The 19,454-nt window shown below is 44.7% G+C and overlaps 1 protein-coding gene across 12 annotated transcripts in view; it reads left to right on the top strand.

The window, feature by feature from the left end:
• The window catches only part of Wnk (Wnk kinase), a 407,304-nt gene that overhangs the window by 381,442 nt on the left and 6,408 nt on the right, over window positions 1-19,454 (top strand). For 10 of the 12 annotated variants that reach the window (XM_075872963.1, XM_037415295.2, XM_037415292.2 and 7 more), the window contains one exon: window positions 14,233-14,589. In XM_075872963.1, coding sequence (XP_075729078.1) covers window positions 14,233-14,589 — 357 coding nt within the window. Of the gene's footprint in view, window positions 1-14,232; window positions 14,590-19,454 lie in introns of those variants that run through there. The other 2 variants (XR_012885945.1, XR_012885943.1) reach the window with 1 other exon arrangement.

The raw sequence follows: 19,454 nt of genomic DNA, 5'->3' as shown, positions 1-19,454 counted from the left end.
AAGAACTTTGCCCCCAGCAGAAATGCCCACTTACTTGTCGTCCCGACATCCATTCGCGATGAGATCCTGAGCGCTTGCCACGATGAGCCAACCTCCGGCCACCTCGGATACACGCGCACATTGGCCAGAATCCAACAAAAGTACTACTGGCCGAAGCTTCCAGGCACTGTAAAGCATTACGTCCGCACGTGTCTCGATTGTCAACGACGAAAATCGCCACCTTTAAAACCAGCCGGATTGTTGCAACCAGTTCAAGTGCCCACCATGCCTTTTGCACAAATCGGAATGGATCTCCTTGGACCATTTCCGACTTCGCATACTGGAAATAAGTGGGTAATTGTCGCTACGGACTATCTTACTCGCTACGCAGAAACAAAGGCTTTATCAAGTGGAACCGCAGTAGAAGCGGCACGATTTTTCATTGAAAATATCGTTCTGAGGCATGGTGCTCCTAGAATTATAATAACAGACAGAGGTACCGCTTTCACGGCCATGCTCCTCAAGTCAGTGCTTGAGTTGAGTGGAACAGCGCATCGAAAAACTACCTCCTACCACCCACAATCCAACGGCTTAACAGAACGCCTCAACAAGACAATTGCTGATATGCTTATTATGTACATCGACGTGGATCATAAAAATTGGGACGACGTTCTACCATACGTGACGTTTGCTTATAATACGGCGCAGCAGGAAACTACACGGAGCACACCATCTTCTTTATGGCCGTGAAGTGACGACAATGCTTGATGCCATGCTGCTGCACGACTGCGAGGATACAGACACGGATGTTCAAGCCTTTACCCAACGAGCTGAAGAGGCACGGCAGCTAGCATGCGTGCGAATCGCCCAACAGCAGAGTTACGACGCACAACGTTATAACCTGCGACACCGATACGTCACTTATCAACCAGGCGAGAAAGTGTGGGTCTGGAGCCCTATTCGCCGACGCGGCCTTTGTGAAAAGTTATTGAAGAAGTACTTTGGTCCCTACAATGTTATACGGCGCCTAAGTGACGTGAATTATGAGGTCATCCGTGACAGTTCCTCGCGAGCTCAAAAATCTGAAATCGTACACGTTGTGCGGATGAAGCCATATTGCAGTGAGCCAGTTGCGTAATACGTCAACTACATACACCGCGTATTCTGTAGCCGAGCATCGGGTCGATGCTCTTCCTGGAGGGAGGCAAATGCCGCATTCAACCTGCAGAGGAGAGCTCGCACAGCCAGAGAAGAAGACGAAGCTCTTGCCCGGTCCTCTTTACGAGCGCCTTTCATTTTTAATTAAGGTGAGCTCTTCTATATCGAACTCCTACTGTGTCTGCGTCGTGACAATATATATATATATATATATATATATATATATATATATATATATATATATATATATATGATTGATTGATTGATTTGTGGGGTTTAGTGTCTCAAAACCACCATATGATTATGAGAGACGCCGTGGTGGAGGGCTCCGGAAATTTTGACCACCTGGGGTTCTTTAACGTGCACCCAAATCTGAGCACACGGGCCTATATATATATATATATATATATATATATATATATATATATATATATATACATATACATATACATATATATAAGGGAAAGAAGTGTATACCTAAGGGCTCGTTTTTCCGTGTTTTAACACAATATTAATGAGATGTAACAGACATTAATGCCAAGGAATGTACAGGGGAAGTTATTAGAACCAATGTAATGTAAATAAGAAGAAAGAAAAGTGGATGAAAAAATAACCAGCCCTGAGCAGGGAAAAATATATATATATATATATATATATATATATATATATATATATATATATATATATATATATATATATGAGAATAATGTGAGAATAATGAAGGTCCCAGGTTCGGTACCTGCCCACGGCCCACTTTTCTTTCTTCACATTCATGTAACAATTTGGTCTATTAACTTCCCCTATACCTTCCTTGGCATTATTGTCTGTTAGATCTCACTAATATTGTGTCAAACACAAAAAAAAAGCCCGTAAGTATTCACTTCTTTCTTTGATTCATTAACGAGAGTCTTGTACCGGCAGACCTTTAGGTCGTATACGAGGGACTATTGGTCCGTGGCCAGCTCGTAACAAGTTCACGTGCTACGTGACACCAAACAGTCTTATAAAGAGCGTGCCACACTTGCCGCCATGGCTTTTGGTGGCGCTCACTGACACGTTTACATATATACAGTAGACTCTTAGTAAATGAAAATCTGTTAAACGGAACTACTGCTATAATAGAACTATCACCTCTGCAATGCTTGGTTTTGAGCTTCTATTTTGCACCCATGTTCATCTCTCAGTAAACGGAACTCCTGTAATCGGAACACATTTCCTGGTCCCTTCAGGTTTTGTTTACTGAGAGTCTACTGTATACCCAATAATTTGGCTGGGGGCACAGCCGCCGTGGTAGCTCAGTTGATAGAACATTAAAAGCGTTATATGAAGGTTGCAGGTTCAGTTCCTGCCCATGGCAGGTCATCTTTTCACCCATTTTTCTTTCTTCACATTTACATTACAATTTGGTCTAATAACTTCTTCTATACTTTCCTTTACATTATTGTCCGTTAGATCTCACCATATATATTTATTTATTGTGAGCTCGACAAGTATACGACAAGTATTCGCATAAAGCCCTACTGGGAAAAGCCATTGCCGCAAAAAAACGTCACAATTGGCGACACGCTTGGGTTGCAAACGGGCGCATATTGATGAAAAAAGCCAACAACTCGGACACTATCCGCATCCGCAACGAAGCCGATCTTGCGCAGATAGCATAAGCCCTTCTGTTATCCTGACTCCATCTGTAGTTGACAACTTCCATAAAACAAAAGGCACACGCTCCATACTTCACTGTAATATTAGAAGCGTTTCAAAAAACAGCGATGCCCTTTGCTCCCTTCTAACCCAGCATTCATGTATGTACGATGTTATTGCGCTTACAGAAACATGGTTGATGCCTGGCAAAAGCTATAACATTCCTAATTACTCTTTTATATCCCACCCTCGAGAAGCAAATAATAGGGGAGGAGGAGTAGGAATATATATTAGGAAGCCTCTCGCATATAAAAAATGTTCATACTTACCTGCTGCTACTAGTTGTGAATCCTTATTTGTAGAAATTGATGATGTCATTTACGGTGCTGTATATAGACCCCCGCAGTCGCATCGCAAGCAGTTTCTGAAAGACCTTGAAAGTATTTTCTCTTACCTAAACGACAATCATAAGAATACAGTAATTGTGGGCGATATGAACATCAATATCTTAGGTGACAACTGTGATGACTATCAAAACTTGCTAAATTCTTATGGCTTCCAAAATCTCATTTCATAGCCCACTCGCATCACTTCAGACACCTGTGCATGCTTGGATCATGTCCTATGCAACTTCAAACCTGTCAGCTCCCTTTCAGGAACTTACGACGTTCCTGTAGCTGACCACTTGCCAATAGCATTCCTATGTCGCCTCGGCAACAACCACATAACCAGCAATAATTTTCATGGCTATACTACACGGCTTGATTATGACAGGGTTTCGCAGCTGCTCTCTGCAGCCAATTTTGAGGACCTTAACGGTATGGCTGTTAGCGAACATTGTCGGACCCTAATCGAACGGATAAAGTCGATTATCAAGGACAGCAGTAAAAAAATAAAGAAAACGTACCATACGCATTCAATATGTCCATGGATGACAGCTAACGTACTAAATGCTATAAAAACGCGAGATTTCTGGTACACCAAAATGAAACAAAACAGAGGGAACTCTTATTACAATAACCAGTTTAGAATATATAGAAACAAAGCAGTTGCAGCTATGCGTAAACAGAAGCGACTCTACTACAAGAAACAAGTAACTTCAACTTCCAATGACTGTGGCAAACTTTGGAAAGTTATTAACCCTATTATACAGCCAACTCCATCAAAAGAGTCCTCCCTGAAATGCCGCAAATGCAGAATCTTGCAAATCAGTTCAACGAGCACTTCTGTTCTGTCGGTTCAAACCTGCATAGTGGCCTAAGTTCACCAAAAGAACCTTCTTTACCTCCTTGGCATGGTCCGTCATTTGGTTACATCGACATAACTGAAACAGAGGTTATAGCAACTGCTGAAAATTTGCATTCAGGGAAGGCTAAAGGCATTGATGGCATACCTATTTCGGTCCTTACAAAAAATATAGAAATCCTAGCTCCAACCTTAGTATTACTTTTTAATAAAGCGTTCCATACGGGTATATATCCTGAAATTCTAAAAATAGCTAAAGTAACCCCAATTTATAAAACTGGAAACCAAAATGAACTCAACAATTACAGACCTATATCCGTCTTAAGCTGCATTAATACGTTGTTCGAGAAGTTATTAGCGATGCGAGTAAAAAATTTCCTGCATAAAAACGGTATTCTATCACCGGACCAACATGGCTTTCAGAAAATCAAATCAACTCTATCTGCAGTACTTTCCGTGACAGATGTAATTAATGAGGCCCTCAACAACAACCAATTTGCTATAGGTGTGTTTCTAGACATTAGAAAAGCGTTTGATACAGTTCATCTTGAAATATTAAGCCAAAAGCTTGAGCTATACGGATTCAGAGGCCAGTCCCTCCAGTTTTTTAAAAGTTATCTGAATGGGCGATACCAAAGGGTAGTTATTGACGAGCATGTTTCCAGTTTAAGACCAGTAGATGCGGGAGTACCACAGGGCTCCGTTCTCGGACCCATTCTTTTTACGTTATATATTAACGATTTAACCAGTTGTCTTTCTAGGGTAAGTGCTGTAATGTACGCGGATGACACAGCGCTAGTTTTCACCACCCCGTCACTTCATACTGCGGCACATATTCTAAACGACGAACTTTTAAAAATCAGCGAGTGGTTTACAACAAATAGGCTTACTTTAAACACCGATAAAACCAAATATATAGTTTTTAAATCCCCTTGCAAGCCTGTAGACTTCACCATGGGCAAGCTGAAGATCAATGATAAAGAAATAGAAAAAGTCGGTAGGATCTCATATTTAGGCGTAATGCTGGACGATGCGTTAAACTGGAAGCCCCATTTAAACACACTGGGGAAGAAACTTTTCTCTGTCTGTTTTACCCTGACCAAAGCTCGACAGCATTTCGAAACTGATATCTTGCGCACCATCTACTTCTCTCTGTTCCAATCTAAGATAACATATTGCATCGAGTGTTGGGGATTCACCTATCACACATACATCAAGCACATAATATGCCTACAAAAGAGAGCCTTGAGAATAATAAACCATGTTCCCCCTCGTAAACCCTCTCAGCCTCTATTTTCCAAAACCGCAATAATGCCAGTGCTTACGCTATGAGATTATCGTATAACTCTCTTGGTATATAAAATAATTTGTAACAACTTCCCCTTTCCTAGAACTATTTTCCAAACACCTGGTAAAAGTAGTCGCTCTGCCTCCGAAGGCAAATTTTTATCCCTCTCTCTCATAACACATACGGACAACGCCGTCTCAAGTACGCCGGGGTTAAAGTTTGGAATGATCTCCCGTCATCCGTTTTACAATCGACCAGGGTAGATCAGGCGTTAAAAGACTTTTTCTTGCATCACACAACATCCAGCTTATCGAAGAACAAAAAGTAGGAAATAACATCAACTTATAATACCTTGTACATGTTTTTCCCACTGCTGCTGTTTTGGGGACGACGATAAAAATTTGCAGCCTCTACCACTGACGATGTACTGCAGTCCTGACGTGTGGTCTTCTGTATGTGTGTTATTGCAATGAGAACTATACACAGCTGTCTTATTCATAGTTTTTGTATAAACCGAGCGTATGTTGTTAGCACTGTAATTTATCTTGAATGTATCTTTCCTATTCATACACATTCTTTTTATGTACAATTTTTTGAACACCTGTATATACTACATTTCCCCCCAAACATGTGGTTGTACATACATAGCCCCTGATTCATTGGTATTATGTTTTTAATGGATCCATTACTAGCCAATAGGCTAAGGATCCATACATTCATGCATGTATTTGGTGAAAATGAAAAAGAGACAATAAACAATCTTGAATCTTGAAAGTGAGTGACTCTTCATCCTCTTTACATATCATCATCACCTGTATATCTTCGTCATCTGTATATATCATCACGAGTGTGATTCAGCTCGAGTCTGGCTGAATAAACCGGTTCCTCATAAGTGATGAACGGTGCTCCTGGTTCCCCCAAGTCCTTTCGCCTGTTCTCGCTGGTGCTCCGCTCAGGTCATTGTGTACAACCCCCTGCCATGGCAGCCCAAGGAAATCCTGGCCTCATCAATCGTCGCCGTTCTACTGCAGCTATCACCACCTGCTCTGCCCAACAGCATTCTCCTGCGTCATTGACCTGTGTTTCCGGTCTCCGAGGTGATGATGTAGAAGACTGGATCAAAAACTATGACCTCGTCAGTGGTTTGAACATGTGGGACAATCTACAGAAGTTGCGCAGCATCCCATTTTACTTGGTCTGATGTCGCTAAAACTTGATTCTGAAACCACCACCCGGATCTTCCCGACTGGGACTCTTTTGCGCAGCAACTTCGTGAAATTTTCGGTGCCCCTATAGTTCGTGCTGAGGCAGCAAAGAAGAAGCTTGCTGAACGCACGCAGCTGGCGGGTGAATCTTACACCTTGTATATTGAGGATGTCCTTGCACTGTGCAAGCGTGTTAACTGTACCATGTCTCAGAACGACCAATTAGGCCACATTATGAAGGCATCAACACTGTCGCCTTCAACGCCCTCACCACGCAAAATCCTGCCCCTACCGAGTACATGATAGCCATCTGCCAGCGATTTGACGAGCTTCAATTTCTTCGCCTCTGCTACGATGCCACCGACATTTGTCTGCCTGAACCCCTCGACTTGCATGCGCTTATTCACAACATCATTCATGGAAAGCTTCATAGGCACTGTTCTTCCTGCACTGCCAAAAATGGCTTGCGAGACCTAATTAGGCAAGGGATCGCATCCGCATCGCGTGCGACTTGTTTCAACGGTTCCTGCGCACGCCAAACGCCCACGTACGCTGAAGTTGCCGCGCTCTCTTCCGCACCCACCGTTTCTGTGCCTACACCAGGAGACCGTACGCCTGTGGCTTCGTTGTCACTGCCAGTGTGTACATCGCCTTACTATGCCCCTCAGCACCCTCCTTGGCCCATCTGTTACTACTGTGCCTGTTGAGGACATATCGCCCGGTTTTGTCGAAGACGCCAACAAGACGAGCAACGGGGCTACGCTCTGAAGAACATCGAAGCTTCCGTTTGACCATAAACTACCTCTGGCCACTCTCCCGCTCGTCCTCTCACCAATCACCATCTCCTACCTACCATACTGACTTGCCTGGAAATTCCCGTACGTCTTGCCGCAGGTCGCCTTCGCCAGGTCGCCGTTCAGTGTCACCTCTGCGGCCCGCCTCTCATTCCACAAACGTCCACGCAAAAAGCTCCCCCATGCAGTTTTAGGAGGGGAAACTGCGTCAGCCTGAGAGCCAACGATTCCTCCAGAGCGGCCATAAAACCTGATGATAGTGTTTCTAGAAGGTGTACGCGTTGAGGCTCTCGTAGACACTGGCACTGCCGTCTCGATTATTCGCGCTGACTTCTGTTCCTGCCTTCGAAAAGTGACCACGCTTTATGGCGGCCCACCTCTCCATGCGGGGACCAACGCTCTCGTTTGTCCACTTGCGCAGTTTACCATTCGTGTCTGCATAGAAGGCATTCGTCACCACATCGTTTTCGCCGTCTTACGTGAGTGCACCCACGATCTCATTCTGGGGTGGGATTTCTTTTCTTCTGCGTCCGCTTTCATATCTAAGTGCCTCCTGCATCTAAATGCCACTGACCCTTCGCCGCTTGAACACGACGGATGCATCCACCTTGTCATCACGTCAGATTATGTACTTTGGACATAAATTGAAGAAATTATAAGCTTTAATTGCACCGACATTGTGGGTAGGCACATACTTATTCTCCCTTACGTCAATACCCTACATAGGGACACTGTGATCACAGCTTCGATAGGTCTACCTATGTTACCGCCTTAAATCAAACCCCCGAATCTGTACTGCTTCCCAGTGGCTTAACGGTATTTCGCGCGGTCGACATTGAGCCTGTTGCGATTGTTACTCTTCCAAACAACAACCACAACGATGTCTTAAAGTCACCATCACTGCCATTCAATGCCTCTTCCACACCTATGTCGGCATCTATAAGCCCCGACTTAACACCTGCTCAAACTGAAAATATGCTTGCCCTGTTGAATAGACACCGTTCTATATTTGACGTGAATTCAATCTTCCTCAGCATGACTACCATTGCTACTCACAGCATCCAGACTGACGGCTCTCGTATTGTACATCGGCGTCCATATTGCAAGTCTCAGGCAGAAAGAAAGAGCATCGAGGAAAACGTGCCAGACATGCTATGACGCAACATCATACATCCTTCCTCGATTCCCTGGTCATCCCCCGTTGTTCTCGTTCAAAAAAAAAAAAGATAGGACAGTTCGTTCTTGCGTCAATTACTGTGCGCTGAACAAAATACTGCGCAAGAATGTTTATCCTCTCCCTCAGATTGACGACGCACTGGACTCATCAAAGAGCACCAAGTATTTTTCTAGCCTCGATCTCAGTTCAGGCTACTGGCAGATACCAATGTCGGAGTCTGATAAAGAGAAGATTGTCTTTTCAACGCCAAATGGGTTGTACGAGTTTAATGTGATGCCTTTTGGACTCTGTAATGCGCCCACCACCTTCGAATGCACAATAGACGGCGTGTATTGTGGTTTGAAATGGAAAACGTGTCTGTGCTATCTCGATGACATATTAGTGTTTTCGTCCACGTTCTCACAGCATCTACAATGTCTTGATCAAGTCTTCAAATGCCTTGCAAGAGCCGGTCCACAGCTTAATATCAAGAAATGTACCTTTGCTAGCAAGACAATCACGGTTCTGGGCCATCTAGTAAGTAAAGAAGGAATTCAGCCACACACCTAGAAGCTTGTTGCTGTCCTCAACTTTTCTCATCCACTACGTCAAAGGGACCTGCGCAGCTTTCTTGGGTTAGCTTCTTACTTCCGGCGCTACATACGTGGCTTCGCGGAATTTGCATCTCCGCTCCATCAACTCCTTGCAAGTAACGTCACCTTTGTTTGGTCCGAAGACTGCGAAAGTGCTTTCACGGCATTGAAGCAAGCTCTCACGTGTGATCCGGTACTATGCCACTTCGATCCAAGCGCACCCACCATCATTCACACCGACGCTAGTAGTCATGGTCTAGGTGCAGTCCTGTTACAGTGCGACAACAACTTACGTGAACGCGTCGTTCCTTATGCAAGTCGTGTTCTTACCACTGCAGAAACTAACTATACATCACCGACCAGGAGTGCCTTGCTGTTGTTTGGGTAGTGCAGAGATTTCGACTATATCTTCACGACCGTGACTTTACCGTCGTTACCCACCATAAAGCCCAATGCTGGCTTTAATTACTGAAAAACGTATCGGGTCACCTCGGTCGCTGTGTGCTTCGCTTTCAGGAGTACGATTTCGATATCGCCTACGGATTTGGGGAGAAGCATTAAGATGCTGATGCTCTATGGAGCTGTCCTTTGTTCAGCGAAGGCCATTCACCATTGCTACTCCAAAACGGCACCACCTCTCGAATCGCAGCGCTCAGTTCATCACTCGGCCCTCAATCCGTCCCTGTTTCACAACAACGTGTCGACCCATACTGCCGCACTATTGTTGACCGCATGACCGGCTCTACTACTCCTCCAAACGCCCAACTCCGTCGACAACTTAAACAATTTAAGCCTAATAACGCGTTTGATGCTTTTCGAAGGTCGTAGGTTCGATTCCTGCTCACAGCAAGTTACTTTTTCACCCACTTTTCTTTCTTATTATTTACATTACATTGGTTCTAATAACTTCCCCTATACACTCCTTGGCCTTATTGTCTGTTATATCTCAATAATATTGTGTCAAAACACGGAAAAACGGGCCCTTCGGTATGCACTTCTTTCCCTTATTCATTAACGAGGGTCCCGTACTGGCAGACTTGGTGCCGTTAGATTGTATACGAGGGACTATTGGTCAGCTGCCAGCTCGTGATAAGTTCACGTGCTACGTGACGCCATACAGGCTCATAAAAGAGTGTGCCACACTCGCCGCCATGGCTACAAGTGGCGCTGACTGACACTCCCACGTTTAAATTCACATATAAACCCAGTAAAGTGGCTGGGGGAATAGCCGTCGTGATAGCTCAGAGCATTGAACGCATTATTTGAAGGTCGTAGGTTTGATTCCTGCTCACGGCAAGTTATTTTTTCACCCACTTTTCTTTCTTATTATTTACATTACATTGGTTCTAATGACTTCCCCTATACACTCCTTGGCGCATATATATATATATATATATATATATATATATATATATATATATATATATATATATATATATATATATATGATTTAGAAAAGAAGTTCTGTGGGTCCGGTGCACATACAGTCAAGAAATAAAGCAGCACACTTATGAAAATGAATACTTTTTTACTCTACGTTTCAGCTGTGGCTCAGCCGAAATGTAGAGTAAAAAAGTATCAAATTTTCGTAAGTGTGTTCCTTTATTTCTTGACCATATATACATATATATATATATATATATATATATATATATATATATATATATATATATATATATATGAACATACACACACAGTTTAACATGCTTAGAACGAATTTCTCAATATAGCGAAATTTTTCTATTCCCCACCGTTATCCCATAAAAGCACATGTATTTGCGACCTCTATGTAATAAAGTATCAGCGGGAGATATCCTTAATACAACAAATTTTCGTCACATACAATGAGGATTGTTGCCCCGAATTTTGTGATTTCGACACGAACATGCATGTGGTTGCCTTGCCACCAACGAAGCGCAAAGCGGTGGCGGCATATACGGTGCACTCGTGGCCCTAGTGACTCCCATGCGAGAGCACGCGCAGGCGGGCCTGCGTACCATGAGTTGGCATTGCCACTGGTTTTTCCGCGGCAGGCACATGCACCCTCGCACCAAACCAAAAACAAAGAAAACTACATTTACGTTAGCAGTACCACACTTTTAGTTAGTGTCACGTGTGGGGCCACGCTGCATGTGGAGGACACTTTTTTGTCATTTTATATCTGGACATCTGAGTCGTCACTACTGAGGGGATGTCATATTAGGCACTGATGGAAACACTTCGAGACCACAGTGACAACAATGAATCTTCAGGGGTAATTGTACGGCTTCGTCGTTGCGACAGTGTACATCTCACCAGGAAGCTCGCAGCCAGAGTCATGAGCTTCTTGCTGCAGAACTTTCATGCGGTGTGCCTACAAGATGTGTCGGTGATAGTTACTGGAGACTTCAATGCTAGCGTACTTCGACGTAAAAACTTGTGGCTTGTTGCGTTTCTCAATGCTAAGCTTGGACTTCGGCTCCTGTCGGACGTGACAGAGTCAATTCAAGCACAACCAGCCATGTTGACTACATTTTGTATGGTTCCTAAATCTCCTAGCCTTACTTTGTATAACAGCACGATGTGCTGCTATCGCATTCATTGCTTTGGCCTTGTGACTTCTTTTATAAGCACTGCTGTGTAGCCGCTCTTGTGCCTGTATCTAGTTGCATCTACGAATACAGTGTCCATGCTGTTACTAAATCTCTTTTGTATGTCACAGACTCTGCCTTCCCATCCATCTGCCTTGATCGTGGGTGGGATGCATATTTCTGGGTATAGAAAAGATGGTTATCATGCCTCTGATGTGTTTGGGCATATATACATTGAAGTCCTGCTGAGTGTGATACACAATACCTACCTGATTTTCCTGCCCGTTTTAGTTTTGGATAGGTGTTTGTATTGTGCATTGCACTGTGCCTCGATGAACTTATTCACTTTATTGTGTAGACCTAGTTGCAGTAGATTATCGTTGCTAGTGGTGATGGAGAGTCCTATGGCTTTCTTCTAGAGTATCCTGATTAGGCAGTCTCATTTGTATCTTTCTGATGAGTGCCATCGTAGGCACAATGCTACGTAATCTGTTCTGCTTATTATGAATGTTCGAACTAATCTAAGTGGGTTACCTTCTTTCATTCCGCTATATTTGTCGGCTATGTGTTTTAGAGATGTAACATCTCAAACTAAACGAGTTATATTCTTCTTCTACAACTTTTACAGATGCAGGAATGAAAAAAGTGTAAGTGAGAAGAGAAATCAAATTGCTATTGATTCGAGCATATTTTAGCGAATTAGGCTAAATAGCAGCCCAAAAAATATTCAAATACCAAAAGGTAGTGCTGAAGAAGCTTACCTTACGATGCTACCGGGAAGGAATACGATCACTGCTGTCGCACCTAAATACTCTATGGCTTGGTTTGTTGACTCCCGACACGGCAAAGAAACGGCACTCCAGGCAGTTCTTCAACAAACATGGGTTTATTAACCGAAAATACTGCACAGTGCAACAATCACGGGCGTGTGGGCCAGCAGGGAAACTCCTGAAGACCTATTAAGTACACTAGCCTGCAGCGCCACAGTTGCCACACAAAGGGGAAACCACCAAAACATGCGAACGGGAAGTTGCCCACAAAAACAGAGCATGGCTTCTTCATTGCAGGCATGCGAGCACTGGGCAGTCGAGCGACCTATGAGGATCGGCGAAGCACTATGAAGTGCGCTAGCGTGACGCCAGGAGAAGGCATTCTCCGGGCAGTTTTTTACATGTCTCCATGCAGGAAAAACTGTCAAAAGGCCCTGGTGGAGAAGCCACAGTGGCTATTTCGCCAATTAACGGTGGTGCTGGCCCTCGAGAAGCACAGGACCAGCACTCGCACTAGCTGGGGAACGAGGCACAAAGTGGGAGAACGTGCTCGATTCCCACAAAGTAGGGCATCAAACCACACAATAAAAATATTCTAAACTTATAAGGTAGAAAAACGTCAACACGTTTCAATATGGGACCTTATTGAATTAGGTGTAACCACGTCTGAAATCTCTTTTAAGTAAAAAGAAATTTTCTCGGGACTTTAAAAAAGTTCATTGTCTGTCTGTCAGGTTAGTGCGTGACTGGTCAAAACAGTCGTTACAAGTGGCGTTTGTCCAGTTGTCCAGTTTCTTGTCCTCTTAGCACTTTTTTTTTGCTCTTTCTGCCTTGTCAGTCGGTATTACTTGATATAAATATATTTATTTTGGGGAGGTGTAATCATGGAAGCTCCACAATGCCCCTACAGATCAGCAGGCTAATGAAATTCACAGGCGTAGACCTACGTTTTATAGGCACGGTCAAAAAAGAGTTGAAGATTTTAAGAAATGATTTTCATGTTCCTGCAAGAATGATTTCTACTGCTGTGATTGTGCGATCTCTTAATTGAGGCTACATTATGGTATGCCCCATTTTAGACTGACAGATCACCGTGAGAGTGTGTGTCACATAGTTGGCCCTCATGCTGCCAGCTTGCATAGGTGTACCTAAGCACGGTAACCGTGGGCAGTGTGCTCACTGTTCGTATTCTGTAGGCAGGCTATGCCCTTAAAAAATGCAGTGCTTTCTTTGTGATACTCTAGAGGGCTTCCACGCGGGGTTTTCGCAAGATGCGGACAGCCAAACCTAGTAAGAGTGCACCGGCTTGGTTATTTTACCAAGCGGGCAAAAAACACGCATCCGGTAGTGGCGATTCCGCAACGAATTCACTGCCATTGAAAGCAGCAGACATACCAACGAATTCATAGAGGACATCATCTGTTGCTGTTCTGTAGTGTAATTATTCTGACCTAAATTTGAAGAAATCGGATGCTTAATTTTAGATTCAGATTCCATATTCTGTCCCATTTTACTTCTTTCAACGTGGATCATAAACATTACACTGCAGTTTAAAAAAAAAGAAAATAATGTCTCCTATTTTTTTCTTGGTTTAATTGTAGATTTTATTAATAAACACTAAAATGGGCTGCCCAAACTATTCTCCTTCTCTCATTTGATCAGTTCACTGTTATTCAACTACCATCCCTGTAGATTTCAGAATGAGCTGCCAACCACTCAGTCACGGTAAGGCAGCTATGATGTACTCACTTATAGCTCAATTTTGTGGTCAATGATAGAAATTAGTTTTTGCTAGTAGCGAGAGGAGAGTGCTCATTCATGACAATTCTCGTGCAGGCAGCAGCGTGAGCGAGAGGACTTGGAGAATCGGCACCGTCGTGAACTGGAGTGGTTGCGGCAGTGTCTGCGAGGGGCAGCATGGCCCCTGTGTGAAGCGCCCAACGGGGCAGGGCCACCGGCACGCCTGCTGCCACATTCGCAGTCAGCACCACACTTCCTCCCCCCTCGTCACCTGCCACAACCTTTGTCAACGTCACCTGAATGGCAGCAGCACAGTCTTCCTCCACTGCACCTGTCTTCCTCGCTAGAACAACAACGAGGAGGCCTGGTGCATCGTTCCAACTCTGAGGGCCTCCCTACAGAGCCCCATGGCACCAGGGGCCGCACTCGAACCCTCACGGATGACCTTCTCAGGTTGGTTTGATCATTAGAGGTGCTTACATGGTGAAATTTTCAATTCAATGATTACGAGTGCAAATCATACGAGAAAACGCTCTGTGTCCTCTCGTCTGTCCCCTACTGTCAGTTGCACTTATAATCATGTTGCACTAACTCGCCAAATCTTACAGTCTTGTATGTTTTTAATCAAGCGAGATTCAAATATTCAAGAAAGTAACTCAGAATGGCCACGTGGCTGTTGCCTTATACTACTCTGTGCTTTGAATTGTGCTTTCACACAAATCATACAAATCATATATTGTTTCTGGGCTGATATCTTAAATAATTACATTGAAGCAACTTTAATACAAGACCTAAGGGTCTGAGAGTGGCACTGACTGCTATAGCTTTGTGTTCCTAGGGCATGGTTTTGCTGGACTGTCACCTCAAAGATTGGTAGCATTGCAAGCGTTCATCTGGTTTTGCACTTCCTCTAAGATTGGATCACCTTTAACAATGCGATAAGGTCCTATGACAGCGTCATAACGATGTCACAAATTTTGGAGACCTGTAAGGTCCTGACGTCATCATCGAACCATAATCTCCGATCACGTGACACTATGCATTGTTCGTGTTGATACCAACGATTGCTTTCCTCATTGGATGAGGTATCTAGCTACATTTTTTGCCTTAAAATATGACCCTTGACAAAAACCAGAAGCCTCAATTTCATACGACCTTGCTAAAAAGTGTCTCGGAGGCCAACTGCGGCGATTTTTCGAGGTAAGTGAATCTGTGAAATTCGCTGAGTACGTTCCTTTGCACATTACCGTCATTTATGCCAAATTACAACAGGCTTGAGAGATGCTCTGATTGTTTGCAAATTAATGAATTTGAAAATTGCCTCGAAACAGCTCACCTGGCTTGCCAGAATTAATGGCAACACTGTCCATGTGTCGTCATGTTTGGCATGTCAACGGAAGTGACTCAGCTGATGGCACCGCTATCTTTAGCTGCTGCAGCTTTTACTGTGCTGGTCACAAGGCGACGGCGGCGGTGTTCGGCGGTGTTCGGCGTTGTTCTTCCTTCCTCTGTGGTGCTTGGCCAGTGCTTTGGTGGTTTGCGCGCGGTTTTCTGTTCCCTGTGGGTGGGTGTGCAATGGGTGGTATTTGGTGTTGCATTGTGGGCTGCACAAACCACTCACACAAGACGCAGAGTGTTTGCTATCGCGGCTTTCCACGTTACAGTGCCCTCCGTGAGAAGTGGATCAGTGCGATAAGGTGGGACAACTGGTTACCGAACAAAACAACTTGCGTGTGTTCCAATCATTTCTCGCCGAAGTCCTATCAGGACAGCATTCACTTGATGGAAGCTTTTGAGTTGTAACCCATTTAGTAATCCCAGCACAGTAGGAATCTGTTGGCAACAAACATTCTTGTCGGTGTGCGCTGGTCTGCAGTCGCCACAAATGCGCTTGTGTAGCAATGTCATGCTTCTTTATGTAATATCAAAACAGTGACTAATCACCCACAGGTAAGACTTGCCCTTCGTTGCGATATTGCAACACCAGCTGCTCGGGTTGCTCCGTGACTGGCTGTCATGGTAGTGGGTCAAACAAAAAAATTACAGCATATCCACAAGGTGAATGTTGACGAGTGGGGCGAAGCAAACGGACAGACGGATCTATATGGGCCAAGTAACGGATGCTTCACCCCACTTATCATCATCCACTTCATGGATATGCTGCGACACCATTTTTATTGACATGCAATGTAATGTAACTGGCTGCTATGTCGACTACAATGACTATGATGACATGGGACATACGACCCACACTGTAAGAGGCTTCGCCCCTAAAAAATCGCAGCATATCCACAGAATGGATTATGTTAATGAAGCAAAGCATCCGTCAGTCGGTCCGTGATTTCGTCCGTCCGTTCGTTCTTGCTTCCGTCTGCATATGCGTCCATCATTGTTGCTACATATACATCGAGGACGCACGGTCCATGGCTCAAAGAGCTTTGCCCCTAAAACGGCGAGGTAATGGCATTATTTGTGTCAGAGTCGTCGCTGTCCGACAGCTCTGATGCACTGTCAGTCTTGGATATGTTAGCTCAGAGCAGAGCTCTTCTCTGTTCTGAGCGTCTGCTCGACCCGGCATTCACAGTTTTTCTACACCGTGCCGGCAAGACCAGCATGCCTTGTACAACTTCCGGTTTTAGGTTCCTACCAAACGGGACGTGATACGTAGACTGTGCGCTTCGTTGGATTTCAGTTTCGGTATTGCACCTTTTTGCTTATTAAAGATTATTCTTAAACTTGCTGAGAATTTCAGCTATCGGGCGCATGACAAGAGTGTCTCAGAAACACACAACCACTATTACCCTGACATGGTGAAAAAATCGCCGGAGTTTTCCTTTAAAAAGGAATGCTGACCTGCCGTGCTGATCGAGTGGTTATGGTGCTCGACTGCTGACTCAAACCTACATTAGCTGATTCCAAAGTGTGTGGATATCTTGTGAGCAAAATTTTTCCATTTGAGAAGTCACTACAGTATACATCGCTTATAACGTAAGTTGCGGGAGTCGTGAATAAACGCAATATAAGCGGTACCGCTCTGTAACCAAAACAACCTTCTTAAAGGCCCGGACTTGCACCAAACGTGTTGAGCATACAGCCTTGCGTGTCCGAGAATCGAAGTATGCAATGCGTGGTGCTTACGAACAATTAAATATTCGAATTTTGTGGGAATCGAGGCTAGCCCACTGCCATTGCGCGAGCTTTGTCGCCTATTTTTGTCGTTCTCATGTCCTAACATGACCCTCCTTTTCCTCACGGTTCATCGGTTTGGGGTAGCGGGAGTGATATTGAGCCCTCTCGCCCGGATGTCGACTGCGGCACTGTGCTTGAGTCTCTCGAGACACTTTGTGCGCGCGTGTCGGGACTCAGTCAGAAGCTCTTGGGACGACGAAAAGTAAGCACGCATTTCTTTCACGTCCGTCAACTCTTTTTGTTTCGGGCTCACTCGAACTTCGCCAACAGCGCCTTGCACCCATGGTGAACGCTTACCTTTCCTTGCCCCTTTCAAACGCTAGGCCGAAGAGCAGTGCGGTGTCTTCACGCGTGGTCCTACTACGCCGACTCATACCTCTCGAAGCCAACCCGAGCAGAGTTTGCCCTCGCTCGAGCGATCGGGCCCTGTTGTCCCTGATCACGAAAGCATGCTGCATAGTCGCGAGAGCCCGTTTCCCTCACTGGTGTGTCACCGTGAATCTCTTTTGCCCACGGAGACGTGCTCGCAGCACCCTTTTGTGTTGTGATTTTCACCCGTCGTGTAAATAAGTCTACTTTGCTTTCCTGCCGCCATTTTGCAACGAGCTCTGTACTGCCCAGGCAATAAAGTGTTGCGACCTGTTTGAAAGCAGTACTGTGTACTTTCCATGCTGTGCTTGGCACCTTGGCTGTCTGAACACACGTGTGTAGCGGCGTTAGTCACTCGAGGCGATGGTAAACGCGGTCCTGTGGCTCGCTAAGACCGAGCCCACGCTAGTGGCCGTACTCCTTTGAGATATGCTGTACACTACACCGTTAAAAAAAATGACATCTAAAGACACTTGTTGCCAACGAAATGAACGTGAAAAGTGTGTGTGAAAAGTGTGGGGAGGTCTAACAAATAAAAGCACCATTGCGAAAATTTGCCAGCTACTTCTCAGACCTCTTCATTTATGGGCATTACACAGAAACTATGTCGAATCACGTTCGAAATTCGACACGCTCAAAGATGCCAATCGTTCGATTTCAAGTGCATGCACCCGATCTAAAACATCGTAATTGAATCGCGAACTACTATTCGAGCGCTACACATGCCGCGCTCGTTTTCATTGACAATGTGTATTCCTTCCCATCAAGTGCAGCCACCACAAAGAGTTTCGTTGATTTCGTACCAAACCATAAGTTAGATAGCACATGATTGCTACCGATCAAAGCGCAACCAACGCCGATATGGCCTAGCTTGCCGTTTGGTATGTTGTCGCGGAATGTTTGTCCAAGACACAAAGATTCGGTGTTGAAAGGTCGCACTCAAGCACTGAACAGCATGTATGATACGAAGTTCTTGTTTATGACCGAGAGATCAACAACAACGTAAACTTGCCATGCTTACCTCTGACAGCGCACTGGCAGCAAAAGCGTTAGCTCGATTCATAAAACCGCAAAAAGTTTTCAATTTACGAACGAGTTAGCAAACGCGATATTTGTAGCAAGCTCTATAATGGTGACGCTTTTCCTGACAGGAAACTGTTTAGCGCAGTTGATAAGGACGGGATCACACGTGCCATGTCAAGCCGCGAGGGCGGCCGGAACCACGCTAGCGACGCTGGTACGCTGTAGCCTCATTGGCGCTGGTGCAAAGGCTTATCCGTCGCCGAGGCAACTGCCCCCCTCCCTTACTCGGCGAGCCCGTGCAGTGTCCTGCGGTATTTCTTCATTTTCTTCTCTCCACCCTTCGTTCACTTCATGTCCCCTCCTCCTGGCGCACCCAGTGTGCTTCTTTTCAGACACACACTCGCTACCACGTTTGTCATAAACATTTTCCGGCAACCGCATTATAACCGACCTTTCATCTTGGGGAACTATCGTGGATACAATAAGCGGTATGCGCTTACATGGGGTTCAATGGCAGGGTAAATGGGAGTCCAAAAAGACTGCATTGTAACCGGTTCTGTACTATAATCAGTTATGTTATAATTGGTCTACGGTGTGTAAGGTTAGAGCCCCTGCTCCAACTATACTGGGAAGCGATAGCGTGGCTGTTAGCTGTCCTCTAAAACTTCCTCAATGTTCTAATTTCACAGGGGTAGTGAAACTATGGTTAACTGCCTTTATCTTGACATTTTGAACTG

The sequence above is a fragment of the Rhipicephalus microplus genome, chromosome 9, assembly GCF_043290135.1.
Source record: "Rhipicephalus microplus isolate Deutch F79 chromosome 9, USDA_Rmic, whole genome shotgun sequence".
NCBI classification, from domain to species: Eukaryota; Metazoa; Arthropoda; class Arachnida; order Ixodida; family Ixodidae; genus Rhipicephalus; species Rhipicephalus microplus.
The sequence above is the reverse complement of the archived record's forward strand: the minus strand, read 5'-3'. Positions and strand labels throughout refer to the sequence as shown.